This window comes from Trachinotus anak, unplaced genomic scaffold (assembly GCF_046630095.1).
Source record: "Trachinotus anak isolate AG129_WGS33_773 ecotype Australia unplaced genomic scaffold, CSIRO_AGI_Tana_v1 ptg000033l, whole genome shotgun sequence".
NCBI lineage: Eukaryota > Metazoa > Chordata > Actinopteri > Carangiformes > Carangidae > Trachinotus > Trachinotus anak.
The window spans coordinates 7,874,163-7,893,949 of NW_027273884.1; the positions used below are offsets into that span (position 1 = coordinate 7,874,163).

At 42.6% G+C, this 19,787-nt stretch overlaps 1 protein-coding gene across 5 annotated transcripts; it reads left to right on the forward strand.

Moving 5' to 3' along the window:
- The first annotated feature begins 1,844 nt into the window (after positions 1-1,844).
- On the forward strand, positions 1,845-17,961 carry LOC139613998 (protein NLRC3-like). 5 transcript variants are annotated; one of them, XM_071471064.1, is made up of 9 exons: positions 1,845-2,546; positions 4,139-4,776; positions 6,232-6,478; positions 6,676-6,732; positions 8,830-10,624; positions 10,711-10,884; positions 11,269-11,392; positions 13,093-13,139; positions 13,276-13,417. In XM_071471064.1, the coding sequence occupies exons 3-9, from the start codon at positions 6,241-6,243 to the stop codon at positions 13,283-13,285; spliced, it is 2,445 nt and encodes an 814-aa protein (XP_071327165.1). In that variant the 5' UTR covers positions 1,845-2,546; positions 4,139-4,776; positions 6,232-6,240; the 3' UTR covers positions 13,286-13,417. The 5 variants fall into 5 exon arrangements, with proteins under 5 accessions (XP_071327165.1, XP_071327161.1, XP_071327163.1 ...); XM_071471060.1 differs by having other exon boundaries at positions 1,846-2,546; positions 11,219-11,392; positions 13,276-17,961; XM_071471062.1 differs by having other exon boundaries at positions 1,846-2,546; positions 4,686-4,776; positions 11,219-11,392; positions 13,276-17,961.
- The last annotated feature ends 1,826 nt before the right edge of the window (positions 17,962-19,787 follow it).

Sequence of the window (19,787 nt, forward strand, 5' to 3'; positions counted from 1 at the left end):
ACTTGGTTCAAACAGTCCAAAGAGCTGAAGAAGACGACTCTCCACTCAGCACCTGCAGGGAAAAGAATGTCGGTGAGCTGCTTCCTGGAATGAGTCAGGGCTCCACCTGTTATGGAAGCAGGCCAAATAGGAACAGCAACACATTTTCTTCTTCTTTTATGATTGCTGACAGTTTTGACAGTACTGGGTGTGTCTTTGTAACAACAAATACTTGGATCACAGCCCATATACTTGGATATAGACCTGTGTTGTGCAAGAACTTTTCTGGCTTTCATTTTGGCTAAAGAAAGATTGGACTGAAAACACACAACACCCTTTCTATCTGACATAAGGTGACCGGATTTCTGAAATGAAAATCAGAGACATTTCCAGTTCAGTGGTCAATATATCATTGCAATATCAAATGCTTTTGTCTATGAAATAAAAATGGGACAGTTCTGGTGAAGGCCAACTGATGAAAGTGGGTCACTCTTTGTTCTCTTAACAATTAAAGATTGACTTAACTGATAAGAGTCAACTATTTCCTCTTCTTCAGTCTTTCTCCTCTTTTCTTCACTTGTCTTCCCTCTCTTTACCTTTCAACTTAATTCTTCATAGCTTCACTTATTTACATCCTTAATATTCCCTTCTCACTCTCTTCCCCTTCCTGTCCAGTCTTGAAGAACAGATGCATATTAGATAAAATACACTGGTTAACAGATTCACATTGTTTGCATCATTTTGTATTTTATTAGGCTCTGTAATCATGTCTTTACCGTTCCTCCTCTATCTTCTTAATATTCTTTCTATCCAGTCTTCCTCCTCCTTCCTCTCCAACAGGGGTTTAGAAGAAAAAATTCTTCCTGACTGAATTTTCTTTTTCCGGTCAAGTCATATTCCTCATCTATTATTTGTAAGACAAGTTACAGAGACAGCCCATAATAGCTCTCACACCTGATAAACAAATTGTATATTAAATATGTTGAATTGAAAATGATGCACTATATTTATAGATTGCATGGTTGCCTACATCCAAGTAGACTGTATACCTGTAAATCAGCTGCATTATCACCTGGTGGAACTATTCCAAAGTCCCATAACCCTATCCCTGATTGTAGGTACTGCATTTCATGGAAGAGGCCGATTAGATAATATGTGACAGCTGATGAATCTGCTCTCATAAGCCATCCCCACACCTCTGTCCTGCAGCTGCATGCTGACCATGCCCATCCCCACAGAAACATACTAACACAAACTTATAGGTCTGTTTAGGAACCAATGTGATGACAAAAAAAAAAAACTAAAACTAAATTTCAGGAGAACAAGTCTCTATAAAAGCTCATCACATGGTCCTTACAATGTCCACTACAGGTAAATACTTCCATTCTCGTTTAGTTTTTAGCCTGTATCTGTTTTATTTAGTTAAACATCAGCTGTGATCAGCTCCTGTCTGCAGTATTTCATGATGTTCACACAACTGTCACTGGATCATTGTGATGCTGAAGGAAACTTGAAACATAAGGATTCTGAAAGAAGTTCTGCAGCCCTTTTTCCCCCTCTGATTTCTAAGTGTGTGTCTGTGTGTGTGTGTGTGTTGTCTCTTTACTATAAAAATATACAGTCTGATTGACATGAAGATATGAAACCTCCTCATGACTCCCAGTGTGGACACACAAACACTGCTACTGTTTGAATGTTTACATTATTAATTATTGATCAGTTGAGCTTTAATAGAACCATTATCTCCATTAACTGTGAAGGACATGGACTCACTGATGATGGTGATGATGATGATGGTGATGTAGCATCCTCTGATGGTGAAAAGATAAACAATAGCCTGAGTCTTACTGTCAGTTATAGCTTACATCTGATCAGCTGATGGATGTCGTCATTTAAAGTTAATTAACCCATCCCTTGACAGGTTGCTCTGCAAAGACAGACAGCTTGGTTCAGGAGAGTCTGCTGCTGGATCCTGAAACAAACACAGAACTGATAGATGTGCATGCTATAGCTTTTAATATGAAACACCTTTCACACACACACACAGTCTTGTTTCCATCACTACATTCATTTCCTGGAAGCTTACTCTAACCTTAAACCAAGTGTTCACCCAAACATTGAAATGTTGGGAAGTTGAGTCCCCACAATGTGACTGTGGAAACCAGATGAATGTCCCCGTGACATGCGTAGAACACACACGCACGCACACACACACACACACACACACACACACACACACACACAGTCCCTCCTTCAAACTTCCCTGTTTCCTGTTCAAACTGTAGTTTCAGTTCCTAGAAGCTTTGTGGCGCAGCCTCATTTCTCCATTTAAAGGTAATGTGAGCAACATTTTTCAGTCTTTTCCTCTTCAGTGACTCTTTGCTCATGTTGTTAGCGCTACCTGCTATCAGCCTAGAAACAGCAGAAATCTGCCGCTTGGTTGTTGGAGTACTCAGGACTCAGATTAACAGACAGTTTACAGTGGTCTCAGAAGTACGTTCATTATGTCATATGACTGACCGGTGATGACCCCAGCACTCATGTGATTGCAAGCTGACAGAGCAGGGGTGAGTATAACTAAAATTAACCTTAACATGAACACCTGATAATCACTGGACCAAATGTTTTTAAAGTTGTGCTTGTTTAATTATCAATGACATGGTGATTATTCAGTGTGGAAATATTGGAGCTCTGATGTGAAATAAATTCAGTACCAGTTGTGTGTGAAATAATCACCTGTAGCTTGTTTCAAGTCATTTTCTACAGGGACTCTGCAGACTCAGAGACTGTGTCAGATAATCTCAGTGGATCTCACAGACTTTTGAATTTTGTAATAATCTCTACTTTTACTGTTGTTATCCTGAATTCCCAGTCCAGACATATCTGTTCCCAGCTGCTGGAGGTTTAATTAGATCATGTGTACGTCAATCAAAAGATCCTCTTTTATAATTGATGATGATTGTGTGTAGGCTGGGCTGCTCTTCACGTCACTGCAGCTTCATGACTCCATCTAGTGGAGTGATAGTAGAAGTACAGCAGTTTCCTCTTTCTCACACTGCTGTCTGACTGCATTCAACTGACACTATGAACCAGAGAAGAAGAGTCAATCAGTGGAGGAGCAGATGACATTTTTACAGGAGAAATTATGTAAAGGTGGATTTAAGTTCATGTGTAGGTTAATTATTTGTTTCCTCTCGCCAAACATTAGTGTATCTCATTAAACAGCTCAGAGCTTTAGAGGAGAGTGGGTATGATCCTTAGAGAACAAAGAAACTACAAATGTTGATTTCAAAAGAAAGACTGCAGTTAAGGCTAAGCCCTAATGGTATGCGCTCTACCAGGTGAGTCACTGAGGCGCTCATGATATATGTTTAAATCAGGTTTATCTGCTGTCGGAGATTCGTGGTGTTTGCTCCAATACACACTGTTGACTTTGTCTCTACAAACATGGTCACAACACATTGAGCCACACAAGTCACATTTTTGTGTAATACATCCGGTGAATTAATCCTGATTTATCCTTTCAGAATCAGAATCAGAATCAGAATCAGTTTTATTACCAAGTATGTTTCCACATACAAGGAATTTGTGCTGGTGGTTGGTGCAAACAGTAACATAAATAGACTTAGGGTAAAATAAGAGTAGAATTTACAAGTTAAAAATTAAAATAAGACAAAATAAAATTAAGATAAAAAAATATACAACAAAGTTGTGGGATATTTGCAATAATGATAAAGACATGGGGAATGTAGTGCAAAAATATAGACAATGTAAAAAATATATAAATATAATCTGTATAGATATTTTACACTGTGCATGTAACGGAAATGAGCAGTAGTTCTATAGGGGGGCAGGGGGGATCAGGGGCATCGGGGGGATCAATGACAATGGGGCTCTCTCGCCTTGTTGATAAGGCTGATAGCAGACGGGAAGAAGCTGTTTTTGTGGCAAGAGGTTTTGGTCCTGAAGGACCACAGCCTCCTGCCAGAGGGGAGTGTCTCAAAGAGTTTGTGTCCAGGGTGAGAGGAGTCAGCTACAATCTTCCCTGCACACCTCAGGGTCCTTGAGGCGTATAGGTTCTGGAGGGATGGTAGATTGCAGCCAATCACCTTCTCAGCAGCGTGGATGATACACTGCAGTCTGCTTTTGTCCTTCTCAGTGGCAGCAGCGTACCAGATGGTGATGGAGTCCACTATCATCTCCACTGTCTTCAGAGCGTTAAGCTCTAGGTTGTTCTACCTGCACCAGGTCACCAGATGGTCAGTCTCCCACCTGTAGGCAGACTCATCGCCATCAGAGATGAGTCCAATGAGAGTGGTGTCGTCTGCAAACTTCAGGAGCTTGACAGACTGATGGCTGGAGGTGCAGGTGTTAGTGTACAGGGAGAAGGATCACTGTCACACCTTTGCACCAGCCACTGTTAGCATAAAAACAGATTCCTCTGAACTTACATCGCTTGCTGTGTTGTGAAGTGTCTCAGCTGTTCTCTGTGTTTAGTTTCTTCAGTTTAGACTTTGACTCTGTCTGAACTCTGACTAACGTAGTTCACAGCTGCTTGATGGTGGTTTGGTGTTTCAGTCAATATTAACCAGGAAACAGCTCAACAGAACAAGTTTGTGATGTAATGACTAAGAGATTCATGAACCTGCCAGTCAGTCAGGTGACACAGTGCTCACAGTTCAAGTGAAATGATCTCCATCTTTCAGCAGTTGTCAAACCCACAGACCTGACACTGTGATGTCTGAGGAGCAGAGGGAAGTCTGAGATACAGTCTGTCTGCTGTCAGCCATCACTGCCGTGAGTCACACTGATGTTTGTCTTGAGTTTGTCCAGGATAAAGTTGGAGAGCAGGCAACTGCAGCCAGAGACAGGACGGAAAGCTCTTATTTTACAGTGTTTAAGTAATGATAGCATTAATTCCTAAACTTTCAGCCTTTATTAAAATGCCAGTCATGTAAAGACCATGTCCTCTCCAAAGTAAACCTCAGACACATAGATACATGTAGAACATAAGAAGACAGCATGATCAAACTGTTCATAAAGTCAGTGTAACATTTAATCATGTGATCATTGTTGACTTGTGTATGAAAACTTGCCACTAGGAACAGTTACATAACCTTCAAAATGAGCTGCAGTTTAACGGTGCAAGATCACACATGTGCACACGTCATAGGTGTGTTTCGGTCCTTAAACAAATACCACTACACCTCTGTTCACAACCCACAGTCCCCTTCACCTTCTCAGTCAGTAAGGTGTTATGAAGCCCAGTGAAAGGGGTCACTAAACGCACTCAACTGAATAAACTCACCCTGTGGACACAAGAGCCAACAGAAAACAATCTAACCACAACCATTAGCCCACGCTAGCATTGCTGTGACATGCTCCACGGCAATGCTGACAGTTAGCCAGCATTGACATGTTGCTAGCGATAGCAACATTTGCTAAACACATTCATAATATTGGTAACAGAAAGTCAGCGAACAAGATCATGTCTACTATAGCTGTCACTAATGAAAACAGATATGTAACATTATTTAGCAGCTCCTAGGATTCTCCATCTCTGGCTCCACGGGAAAAAAATTCAGAATTGGACCAATCGACTGGGACCAGCCATGCAAATGACACTGATGGTGCTAGTAAACACTTGAAAGCTTTATGTATGTTTTGACAGTCCAGCGGTGACCGAGATTTGAGTCGGTACCCCCATGTTTAGTCCACCAGTGCCCTGGTCTCATCTCTTTCTTTGTTTGAGGCCCTTTTAGACAAAAACATGGTTTCCTCATAGGAGGAAATTCTGGAAGGTCAATTTCACCTGAACGCTGCTCCTGGACTGTGCCATCTCACCTGTGGGCAGTGCCTGTGTGTTTATAAACATGGGTAGGACCAATGGTTTAACAGGAGGGACTCACATGCACTAACATGCATGCGCTACCAGACCAAAAAACAAAGAACAGAGAAACTCTGATTACAACACTCACAGAGGGGATCTGACTTAATTCTCTGCTCAGGACGTTATTACTCCACTATATCTTAACATAGAATAGTTGTGTGCTGCTGTATTATTGTCAAAAATCTTGTTAACACAACTTTTAAAAAGGCTGCACAAACAACTGAGAAGCTAGATTTAATAGGACACATAATCTGGTATAGTTTGAAAAGCTGAGTTTATCAGCACTCAAATGTGATAACCTGAACTTTTCATTTTCAGTGAAAGACTGTTACTGAGCTGTAAAAACCCTCTGATTTTATCAGGGAGCAAAAATGGAGACGCCTGTGAAGCAGCAGCTACTGGACACTTTGCAGGATTTGGGAGAAGAAGAACTGAAAGTCTTCCAGTGGTACCTGCAGGATGCTGAGCTACTGGATGGTTTCCCTGCCATCAAAAAGTGCCATCTGGAGAATGCAGGCAGACTGAAAACAGTTGATTTGATGGTCGACATGTACACTACTAAAGATGTTATGCAGGTGGCAAAGCTGATTTTAAAGAAGAGGAATGAAGGTCAGTGATAGGAACAGGAAACATGGCACATTAAGCAGAAACAACATCTGAAATGTATTTAAATCTAAAGCTGTATCAGTTTCACTTGAGTCTGAGGACAAATGCCTTCTATTTGATATTCTGCATATTCTGTTATTTTTGAGTCATGGAAGCATCACAAAAAGAGAGAGCGCATCATTTTTACTGTTCATGAACAGGAAAACCGTCACAAGTTGGGCCTCAAGACTCATCCGCCCGTGCAGCTTCTGCAGCAGGTAGAGTTCCATAGGTTTTCTAAGGGGATGTCAGTGACAGAGCACTCACGCATGTTGTGTTCACGTTTAATGGTGGGCATGGCTCAATAGTTATAACAACAACAACCAATCACAGTTTTCGACTTGCAATACACACCTTCGCCAGCTAGAGACATGCTATTTTGTGCAATAACATGCAATGCTAACTGTCCATCCATGTGATTTGATTGGCTTGTGCCTGTGCCACCACTTGAAAAATGTATCTTTTCTCAACTTTTACTGCAAGCAACACAAGTAAAGCAAGCAAAGCAAAGCAACAGAACCACAAGCAGTTTGGCAACATGTGACGTCATCCCATTCAAAGTTACTGAGACGCACCTCCGTTGAAACCTCCAACACATACCTATGAGTGCTGTGTAAGGACCAAACTTCTAGGAGAAAACGCCAGCAGCCCAAACAGACCAATCATATCCCTTGCTGTTTCTCTGTGGTATCTCTGTCAACACCAGGGACATATCACCTACAGCAGAGCCACAGTGGTTATGTAGACTCTGTAGCCCGACAACATCAGTTGACAATGTGGGACTGTGACCCAGAACAGAATGAGAAGAATCACTTGATGAAATGATGTGACATTTGCATTTACATTTACTCATTTGGCAGACACTTTTATCCAGAGCAGCGTACAAGTTAGTGACATGATAAAGGGTGATGGGGAGGCTGTGGGTCAGGACTCAGGAGGTAGAGCAGGTCGTCCACTAATGAAAAGGTTGGTGATTCGATCCCTGGTTCCTCCAGGCTGGGTGTCGAAGTGTCTTTGGTCAAGATGCTGAACCCCACATTGCACCTGATGGCTGACCCATCAGTGTACAAGTGTGTGTGTGGGTGTGATGTATGAATGTGTGAGTGAATGGGTGAATGTGGCAAGTATTGTAAAGTGCTTTGAGTGGTCAGTAAAACTATAAAAGCATTATGTAAGTGCAAGCTCATTTACCATTTACTGAAGCTTAAGTGGAGTAGTAGACCTTGGTGTGAGTATTATGTCTATTCAATAAGGAGAAGTGCAAGGAGATCAGGTAAAGAAGTGCACCAAAAGTAAACGACAATGTCACTTAAGTATCAGATAGTTTGTATAAAACCCACTGACATGTTGCAGTAAATTCAGTTGAATGACTGAACAGGGGATTCACTTGGGGGAGTAAAAGCCCATGGTCAATGTACTGACCTGCAGTGCTGTCACTGGGTGTAGTACATTGACTGGGCACAGTAGAGGGCTGTCCCCTGAAGTAAAGTGCCCTGCTGGCATAATTAAGCAGATTAAGTTGGGTTGGCATGATACAGTGCCACAGGGATGATGTATGTTTGTAGACCAACCTGGATGTTGGCGTCAGTTTGGTTCCTTCCCTCAACAAAAAACCAATGAGATTTTAACATTGGCTTTTGGATAATTACAGAAAATAAGTTACCAAAAGTAAAAAAGCTAATCTTAGGCTATAAGTCAACTACACTACAGTCACATGACTTCAACGTCACTACCACTAAACTTCAACTTGTAGTATGATTTAGTTCTGACCTCTTACAAAGTTAGTAAAAGTTTGTAAGAGCATGAGTATAAACACAACAAAGCTGTAAAGGTGGACTGGTGAGTAGATCGGTTTTCATGTTTGGTATGATGACATATAGCCTAACAAGCTTTACAACCTCTGTAATCTTATTTAGCCACTTGTTAGCAACCAGTCTTTTTTAGAAAATGTAAAAGTTTAAAGGAATCATGCCTTGGGTAAATGTGAAAATGTCTTAAGCTTGTGTTAAGTGCAGACCTTATTTCAGCCATCTGACCAAAGACCCATTGAAAAAAAACAATAGACTTAGGGAGGAGGGAACTGGACATGCTAAAATGCAACTAATTTCTGGGTTTAAGGACTCATTCTAGCGGCACATGATTCACTGGTGAACAGCAGTTCACCAATGAACCCACTAACTTGTAACTACATCACCAAGAGTTTAGATCCAAATATTTCATGGATCTGTAAGTGATCTGAAGATCACTTTGACATTTTCTGTTGGGACCAAGCCTTTAGCTAAATTGTTTTATTATCTGTTGTTTTTTTCATTTAGAGGTTCTTGACAAATGGCAGCCTAAACTAAAATCTAACCTAAAGAAGAAGTTCCAGTGTCTGTTTGAGGGGATCGCCAAAGCAGGAAAACCAACCCTTCTGAATCAAATCTACACAGAGTTCTACATCACAGAGGGAGGGGCTGGAGGGGTCAATGATGAACATGAGGTCAGACAGATTGAAACAGCATCTAGGAAACCAGACAGACCAGAAACAGCCATCAGACAAGAAGACATCTTTAAAGCCTCACCTGGAAGAGATGAACCAATCAGACGAGTGATGACAAAGGGAGTGGCTGGCATTGGGAAAACAGTCTTAACACAGAAGTTCACTCTGGACTGGGCTGAAGACAAAGCCAACCAGGACATACATTTCACATTTCCCTTCACTTTCAGAGAGCTGAATGTGTTGAAAGAGAAAAAATTCAGCTTGGTGGAACTTGTTCATCACTTCTTCACTGAAACCAAAGAAGCAGGAATCTGCAGGTTTGAACAGTTCCAGGTTGTGTTCATCTTTGACGGTCTGGATGAGTGTCGACCTCCTCTGGACTTCCACAACACTGAGATCCTGACTAATGTCACAGAGTCCACCTCAGTGCATGTGCTGCTGACAAACCTAATCAGGGGGAAACTACTTCCCTCTGCTCGCCTCTGGATAACCACACGACCTGCAGCAGCCAATCAGATCCCTCCTGAGTGTGTTGACATGGTGACAGAGGTCAGAGGGTTCACTGACCCACAGAAGGAGGATTACTTCAAGAAGAGGTTCAGAGATGAGGAGCAGGCAAGCAGGGTCATCTCCCACATCAAGACATCACGAAGCCTCCACATCATGTGCCACATCCCAGTCTTCTGCTGGATCACTGCTACAGTTCTGGAGGATGTGTTGAGAACCAGAAGGGGAGGAGAGCTGCCCAAGACCCTGACTGAGATGTACATCCACTTCCTGGTGGTTCAGTCCAAACTGAAGAACGTCAAGTATGATGGACGTGCTGAGTCAGATCCACACTGGAGTCCAGAGACCAGAAAGATGATTGAATCTCTTGCACAACTGGCTTTTGAGCAGCTGCAGAAAGGAAACCTGATCTTTTATGAAACAGACCTGACAGAGTGTGGCATCGATATCAGAGCAGCCTCAATGTACTCAGGAGTGTTCACACAGGTCTTTAAAGAAGAGAGAGGGCTGTACCAGGACAAGGTGTTCTGCTTCGTCCATCTGAGTGTTCAGGAGTTTCTGGCTGCTCTTCATGTCCATCTGACCTTCATCAACTCTGGAGTCAATCTGATGTCAGAGGGACAATCAACCTCCCTGTGGTCTAAACTGTTCAGAGACAAATCAACACATTTCTACGAGAGTGCTGTGGACAAGGCCTTACAGAGTCCAAATGGACACCTGGACTTGTTCCTCCGCTATCTCCTGGGTCTTTCACTGCAGACCAATGAGATTCTCCTACGAGGTCTGCTGACACAGACAGAAAGTGGCTCACAGACCAGTCAGAAAATAGTCAAGTACATCAAGAATAAGATCAAACAGACACCCTCTGCAGAGAGAAGCATCAACCTGTTCCACTGTCTGAATGAACTGAATGATCGTTCGCTAGTGGAGGAGATCCAACAGTCCCTAAGAAATGGAAGTCTCTCTGCAGATAAACTGTCTCCTGCTCAATGGTCAGGTCTGGTCTTCATCTTACTGTCATCAGAAAAAGATCTGGACGTGTTTGACCTGAAGAAATACTCTGCTTCAGAGGAGGCTCTTCTGAGACTGCTGCCAGTGGTCAAAGCCTCTAACAAAGCTCTGTAAGTGTAGAGATAATTGGATTTATTCATCATTATATAAAGATGCTCTTTTCCTAATCTTTAATTCCTTATTATCATCTCTTCAGACTGAGTGGCTGTAACCTCTCAGAGAGAAGCTGTGAAGTTCTGTCCTCAGTCCTCAGCTCCCAGCCCTCTAGTCTGAGAGATCTGGACCTGAGTAACAACAACCTGCAGGATTCAGGAGTGAAGCTGTTGTGTGCTGGACTGGAGACTGCACAGTGTTCATTGGAAATTCTCAGGTCAGTATTATGTATTTCAGTATTTCAAATAAAATGTAAATCAAGTTAATCTAATCAATTGACAATTAAGCACTAATTTTCCAATTTTCCACTCCTGAAACTTTGACTGCACTGAAAATTACTTTCCATTTCAAATTTTAATTACTTTCTTTTGGTTTTACTTTAGCTTTTGGGGTTTTAAATTTCACTTATTATGTTTAATCCTAGATATGCCTGTACATAAACCAAACTGCACCACAAGCAAAAACTAAAGAATAAACAAAAAAAAAAAAAACCCAAACATAAAACCGAGTGTTGAGACAGTGTTCCTCTGTGTTGTTTTGTGTGTTTGCAGTCTGTCAGGCTGTCTAATCACAGAGGAAGGCTGTGCTTCTCTTGCCTCAGCTCTGAGATCCAACCCCTCCCATTTGAGAGAACTGGACCTGAGCTACAATCATCCAGGAGAGTCAGGACTGAAGCTGTTGTCTGCTGGCCTGGTGGATCAGGACTGGAAACTGGATACTCTCAGGTATGGAGAGGCCTGCAGAAGACACAGACTGTGTCCCAATTTGGAGAACATGGTCCATGAAGGTATCGCTCATCATAACCATCGTAGACTGCAAAGGCCAGACCGAAATGAGACGGTCTGACCCACAGATGATTTCTGCCTTGTGTGACCAGTAGCGGCCACTGTTTTTTGTTTTGTTTTTTGTTTTTTGTTTTTTTAACAGAACATAATATTTAAAAAAATATATATTCTCTGGGTCTCTGTTGATATTGTCTGCTTTCATTACTGGTGTGCAATGAATCTTGGGATAGGTTCGATCACGAAGGATCTCACCAAAGGATCCATCAGTCACATTCCTTCATTGCCTGCTGCTTAGGGAAAAGCTTAATGAAAATGGCACAAAACCTGTGACCCTGCTGACCTCAAGGGCTATCAGTCACTCCTTCCCTCCCTCTTATCCAACATCAGTGCTGCTAAGTAGTCCTACCACATGTACATCCTTGTCTCCTCAGGCAAAGGATGCAAATTTTTTCTCTCATTCACCCCTCTCATTGAGAATAATGTGTCAAAACATCTGATCAGTAGCCATCCTACTACATATTTGCTGGACCACATTCCCACAAACCTCCTGCAAGCTATATCTTTGACCAATGTGCCAGCAGTCACACATGATGAATGCTTTGCTGGCTCTGGAAGCATGTCCACCTCCATCCAAACTGGCTCAGGTAACCCCTGCTCAAGAAGAGAACTATCAACCTGTCTCACTACTTCCATTCTTACCCAAGAGTATAGAAAAGTGGGTTTTTATGCAGGTCTCAGAATTCTTACCACAGAAGAATCTCCTTGTTCAAAATGAGTCAGGCCACTCCAGTAATCCACTAATCCTAACCGTGTTGTCTGTGACAGAAACCCTAAGGGCAGCCAGAGCTGCAGGTCAGTCCTCAGTTTTTATCTTGCTGGACCTCTCAGCAGCCTTTGATACAGAGAACCACTGCATCTTGCTATCCCTACTCTCTGACATGGACATCTAGTGCAAAGGTTTGGTGTTTTGAATCCTGTCTCACTGGGGGGACAAATGACCTTAGCCCATACCCTTCCCACTAGAGTGCCCCAAGGATCCAAACTGGGACCCCTCCTCTTTGCAATATATAAAACCTCCTTGGATCCAACTATCCACTCACATGGCTTCTCATATCACTGCTATGGTGATGACACCCAACTATAGCTGTCGTTCCCATCAGATGACCTCACTGTCTCTGAGCGGACTTATTATGCACTTTCAGCGCACTTTTTAAATTCTTCTCCTGGCACTTTTTAAATAGATGTATTACTTAATACTTATGCCAAGGTTTCCTACTGCACTGCTGTACCTCACTGATGTCCCTCAATTGTAAGTCACTTTGGATAAAAGCATCTGCCAAATGAGAAATGTAATGTAATGTAAATATAACATAGGAAGTTTCTGTAATATGTGTGTTGCTTTCCTTTTATAGTGAAGTGAGCTGTGGGAACAGTTAGCGGCAGCATTTGAACATAGTGAGACAAGCACTAACATGAGAAATGTGTCTATGTCACTACCAGTCAATAAGGTTGTGTGTAGGTACATCCACACACACAAGCCTACATTTGAACAGAATAATGAAACAAGCTGTGTATGATAGCCATGTAATGTCCATGTCAGCATGTTGAAACAGAATGTGCTGGTCTTCTTCTCTTTTCAGGGTGAAGCCTGGTGGAATCCGATGGTTGAAACCAGGTCTGAGGAAGTGTAAGTGTTTTTTTAAATTTGATTCATAAAAACTCATTCAAATCACTGATGTCATGAGTCATCATCACACTGTCAATAAATTATAAGATAATAGATCAATAATTGCAGCTGTATTGTGTTTTATTCTCTCCATCAGATTCCTGTGAACTCACACTTGACATTAACACAGTGAACACAAACCTACAACTGTCTGACAACAACAGGAAGGTGACACATGTGAGAGAGGATCAGTCATATCCTGATCATCCAGACAGATTTGAATTGCCTCAGCTGCTGTGTACAACTGGTCTGACTGGTCGCTGTTACTGGGAGGTCGAGTGGAGAGGAGATGTTTACATATCAGTGAGTTACAGAGGGATCAGAAGAAGAGGAAACAGTGAAGACTGTTGGTTTGGAAAGAACAATCTCTCCTGGAGTCTGTTCTGCTCTGATAGTTTTTACTCTGTCTGGCACAATAACATAAGGACATCCATCCTTGCCACCACCTCCTCCTCCTCATCCATCTCTAACAGAGTAGCGGTGTATGTGGACTGTCCTGCTGGAACTCTGTCCTTCTACAGCATCTCCTCTGACTCACTGATCCACCTCCACACCTTCAACACCACATTCACTGAACTTCTGTATCCTGGGTTTGGGTTAGCAGTCTGGTCGTTTGGTTCCTCAGCATCCCTGTGTTCAGTGTAGCAGAGAGATTGTCAGCAGATAACCAATAGCTCAGTCCGTGCATGCCATGTTTCTTTCACTCACACAAACATTAGGCTTGCACGATATGAAGAAAAACTGCGATGTGCAATAACATTGCTCAATATTGCAATGGCGATATGACTAAATAACAAAAACTGAAGTGTGCATATACAGTTCCTATGTCCACTACCATTGTGCCAGCTAACCTCATTAACCTCACAGTCACCATCAAATGGGCACAATGGTCCAGGTATGATACGATTCCTCAGTTTATGGCTACAACTGTAGTTGTCGTCAGCTACAGCAAAAAGTTCATCTCTCACTGTTGCCTCTGTGCTGTCTACTGTGTGTGTGTGTCAGAGAGGGAAGGCTGCAGCCCAACATCTCAATGCAGTAGAAAACATTAAGCCAACATTAAGCCAAGGTTTTTTCCAGTTAATTTCGCTCAGGCGCGCTGTGCCTTGAAAACCCTGTGTGTATGCATGGTGCAAGGAAATAAAATGATTTTTTTTTCTAATTCATTGTGTTTCTGTCAGGCTTTAGTGATGTGTGTAATGCACATGTTTATATCATGATGAAGATGAAAATATGATTTATCAGTCAACACTAATTCTCAGATTGTATTAAATCAATTTATTTTTTTAAACTCTTCTAAATGATTCCTTGTAAACGTCTTCCAGTTCTTTAAAGATGGAAGCTACAATTATTACAGGATACAAATGTTGACTTTTTTAATATTCTGACTGATATTTTCTTGTCTTTTCACAATAAAAGCATCACTGTGAATGTACCATGTGCAGCTGAAAATTTATTAAAATAAGAAGTTATGATGAAGTTTTTTTTTTAATGTTACCTGGTTTTCACCATGTTTTGTGTTGTTTCACACTGCTGAAAAGACATGTCTACCTTTACTGCGGACAGTTGTTAAACTTGGTAGCCAGTTTTCACAGTGTATCCCCTGTCAATTTGTGTCAAATTAGTTTTGTCCACAATAGTTGAAAACTACGTCCTCAAATCCACAAATTGACATAAAGCGTCAATTTAACATAAACGTGGAGCCGCTGACACCACTGTGTTGTATTATGATTCAGTCTAGTGTCAGCTGGATTCAGTCTAGTATCAGCTCTCTATGTATTTGCTTTTCTCCACCTCTCTGTGCTGACATCATTTCAATCCAACTGAATTCCCAATATAAATATATTAATATATAATATAATAAACCTGTTCTGATTCAATTTTTTTCTGCTTCTTTTGTCAGACAACAAAACAAGTATGAAATAGTGACTAAAACACAGCCATTAAGACTACATGTTAACCAGCAGTCACTTCCAAGCTGCTGCTCTGTACAGATGAAGAGGAACTATTATGCTTTTCTCAGTTTTCCCTTTCCTATAGGGTGTATAGCTGTTTATGCATTTAAATGGGCTACATTTTGCAAGGCACAAAGGACACACCAAAGGGAGTACCTCTGTCAGGGCAAAAAACACTTTTCTCATTCTGATGAAATGCCTTGTTGAGGTCTAGACCTTACTTCCTGGACTTAATGACGTCAGAACGACTAATGACGTGCTTCCCACCTGCAAGCTTGGCACTCAGCCATGGCACACACCTACTTAAAATGGAGGGCAGCCAGCAACTTAAATAGTACCTTTTTGTCATCATACAACATACAACTGGTCATTGTAATCATTGTCAAGTAAAGGAGACAGTGGAGCGTGTCCTGATTTCATGTAGGAAGTATGAGGAGGAAAGACTGGCAATGACCACAGGACTCCAGACATTAGGACAAGTGAAGACCAGGGTTAAAGATGTGCTTGACTGTGGGGACACAGAGGAGGTCAGGAAACATTGAAGTTTTTAAAAGCAACCAGACTAATCACAAGATTGTAATGGATGTGTAAAACCAGAAGAAGGCAGTAATGCAACAAAATGGATGACAACTGCCATAGAAACCCATCGAGGAATAGGATGGGTGTTTGGGAATGCAATAAAAAAAGATTTTTTAAAACTTTTTTTTAACTTTTATTTATTTATTTGTGTTATTTGTTTTTTCTCTCCTAACTTTTGATGTCTTTTTTGTATTGTTATTCTAATTTTGTATGTGTACCCCACCTGGTACGGTGTAATTCCACTTAGCAGGTATGTCCAAGTACCTGCATTCTAAGAGGAGACTGGCATATAATGACGCAATAAAGTAACTTATGTTACTAGAACTCCCTCAATAACTCACACCAACAACCGAGTACTTGTTTTTTGTCTTTCTTTGTCTTCTGTCTTCAAGGTGAAAGGTATTTCACTTATGAGAACAATAACCTTTACATGCCCCTTCATTTATAGTCTTTTTGACCTCACCAGAAAAAAGCAAGAACAAGCAAAACAAAAAAATGTCAGCTCTGAAAAAAGTCTGTAGTCTGTAAAAGCACTAACAACCTTAATATGTGATCAGTCTCAGTGTTTATCCAACTCTGTTCAATGTCTGTGCTCAACACAAACTGCTGTTTATCTGCAGCTTAATAATTAATAACCAACCACTAATTGAACATTTTTTTCCACATGCATAGTATTCAATAGAGTAGAGCAAAACCATACAGTTGAGCTATGACTTTAATACGTTCTCATATAATTCCAAATGTTTTTTAACCTTAACAAAATCTCAAAACAAACAATAACCAGAGTGCAAATTTGCTAATTAACTATCCACTAACTCACCGAAATGTTCAATCCTGTCACCGGGGTTGGCATCTTATGTGTCTCATTGGCTAACAATAGGTCCTAGCTTCTCTAGTTAGCTAACAACTAACTAAATGGAATACAGATCTCATTTAGGTCGGCAGCTCTGTAGCTTCCAGCATTGGAGCTATTGGCTACATGCTGCCTCTGTTAGTCTGTCACTCTTTCTATCATGAGAGAAACTTGCCGCTCCACACTCACTTCGCTCCCCACATTACGCCACTAGGGGGTGCTGATGAACCATATAACTGAGGAGGTAACTGATAAAAAATTTTCAGATTTGACTGAAGATTTAAGACTTTAATGATGGCTCAGTATACAATCTACATTTTACAATTACTTGGATTACTCCTCTATATGTTTTCAATTTCTTTTAAATCTAAATATGATAAATATGTGGCTGGACATCTGCTGCCACTGACAAGTTGACGTAATGTGAGGATATAACTACCTCAGATTACCCATCTACATATGGCAGCAGAGAGTCGGCGGTGCCGACTTTGACCTTTGTGTGATAAAACAAAAGCTCTTTACAGCCTACTTAAGCTGGAATATAATTTACGGTGGATCCATATGTGGAAGTTAAAAGGGGGGCCAATCAGGGCTGAGGCCTACCAGTGACGGATGGGTCAACAAAAAGGGGATACCAGGAACACCACACGTGCAACAAAATAAGAATAAAGTGAAAACTCAAACCAGTGGAGACACAGCACAAAAGAGGGGCACCACCACCAGACACCAATCCACCACCGTAGGCTCAGCACCTGAAGGGGGAGGAGACCAGAGAGAGACAGTTTAGGAACGGAGGAAAACAAAAATAATAACTAATAACAAAAAGAAAATAAATGAATAAGGAACTTAAATGTACAAAATCTATAATAATTAGACACAATAGCAAACCAATTTGCTTACTCAAAATATACAAGATCACAAATTAATTACAACCCACAATACCCCAAAAGAAATAACCACAAATAAACTTAAAGCTACCAACTAATCAAATCTAGGGTTTACAAAAGAAAAGAAAAATTAATAATAAAGAACATACGACAACCAACAATTAAACAAACACACAAGATGACAGAAAACAAAATTAAAGTAAATTCCCACACTGTTCCCTCTCACACATCTACACACACACACACACTTTAAGAAGTGGCTGGATGAACAAAAAGCGACAGCGTTACTGAGCCACAGGTACGCCCAGGCAGCAATGGGCAGCACCAGAGACACCCAGCCAACCAAACAGTCAAAGCCAGGCAAGGCGAGCAGGGGCTGAGTTGGCCGTGGCGACAGTGGGAGCTCAGGCTAACAGCGAAGTAGTAATAGGCAAGCAGTCAGTCTGCAGCAAGCGGTGTCTGACCGCCAGGAAGCTCCAGCGAGACAAAGCAGCAGTGGTTCAGTGGTAGATTAGCCGGCGCTGAGCCGCTACATGGACATCCTTACCCGGTCAGGCAGTCCTCCACAGCATGGAGCGGAGGGTCGGCGCTATACATGAGCGACCTGTAAACAAACACAGGTCGCTACAGGTGCAACGCCACAGGGGAAGACACGTGAGACAGAAAGCTCACGTACCAGCAGTGAGAGACGTACAGAACGGTAAGAAGCGGTGAGCAACGGTGAGCAGCAGGCAGCCAGCAGCAACACCCAAGTGAGCCTCTATAACGCAAAATAACTAAAATTAGCACTGGATGGGACAACGTGGAGAGAAGTGCAGCCGCGGCCAACAGCTCATCTGCTACCAGAGGGGCGGAAGTGACGGACGCCAGGAAATGACGGAGCCTAGCCTCCGGCAAGCACACGACAGACAGGTGTTCTATGCCCGCCTTTTATGTGGCATTCACCCACCGCAATTGGCTGGGGCCGCCTCCTGAGTGACGTCACTGGGCCAATGACTGCGTCCTGCTACAATCTGCCCCCAGCAATTGAATCGTCGTCCTGACGATGGAATAACCAAAAACAAACAGACCTAACTCCAAGGCCTAAATAATGCAGCGACTGCATTAGACACAGGGACAAAGGGGTTACCGCCTCCTTGTTCAGCACCCCCTGCAGATTGTGGGAGACGATGGACATTGGGGTGGTGACCTGCAGTTGACCTAGCCGGACCGCATTTCCTCCACCAACAGGGAGAGAAGAAGAGGTACCTGATGCCAACCACAGCCTTCAGCAGAGAATGATGGACCTGTCTGGCTCTGGTCGGATCATCCCTCGGAGCAATGGTGTAGACTGACCCCTGTTCCCTTGGCGCCCTCAGGACAAGATACATGACTAAGACCCACTGATCTTGGATTTTGTGCCTCCCCCGTACACCAAGGTCCCGCGACCATACCAACTGGCCCTCTTTCAGAGGAACTTCTCGGACATGTTGGTCATGGTTGTTCTTACGGCGCTCTGCTGCAGCCTTCAACCGATCCCGGGCTCCCTCAAAAGCCATTTGCAAGCGGGTTTGATGTTCCTCGACCCACTCATGGACATTGCCACTAACAGGATCCTGTACCCAGCCGAGAAGGAAATCAACAGGTAGTCTCGGTTCCTGGCCGAACATCAACAGAAAGGGAGACTCGCCGGTTGCCTGATGCGGGGTGGTGTTGTAGGCATGCAGGACCTGGGGAAGGCAGGAACTCCAATCACGCTTTTGAGACACAGGCAGCGTACACAAAAGATCGTGAAGGGTTCTATTGAATTGCTCACATTGCCCATTCCCTGAGGGGTGGTATGGTGTGGTGTGGGACTTCTCAATACCATACAACACACACAACTGCTGAAGGAGAGAGCCCTCAAAACACCGTCCCTGGTCTGAGTGTATGCGAGCAGTGACACCAAATTTGGAGAACCACTCGGCAACCAAGACCTGAGCTACAATGGCCGCCCGCTAATCACGGGTGGGGACGGCCCACGTGTACTTGCTGTCAGTTGTTTCCGCTCATCTTTACTGGGACGCTCCACCTGCAGGGCCTTCTGCAAGGGCTGAAGGAGCACTGTGCCATGGACCATGGCTTGCATGTCCTGTGTCCCTGGAGGATGCTGACGAGAAAGAGCATCGGCGTTCTTATTATTTCGGCCAGAACGGTACTTAAGTTCGAAATCAAAGGACGCCAGCTAGGCTGCCCAGTGCTGTTCAGTGGCCCCAAGCTTGGCAGACAACAGGTGACTCAATGGGTTGTTGTCGGTATAAATGACGCATTTGTGGCCCAACAGGTACTCTCGAAATTTCTCCGTCATGCCGCCGGA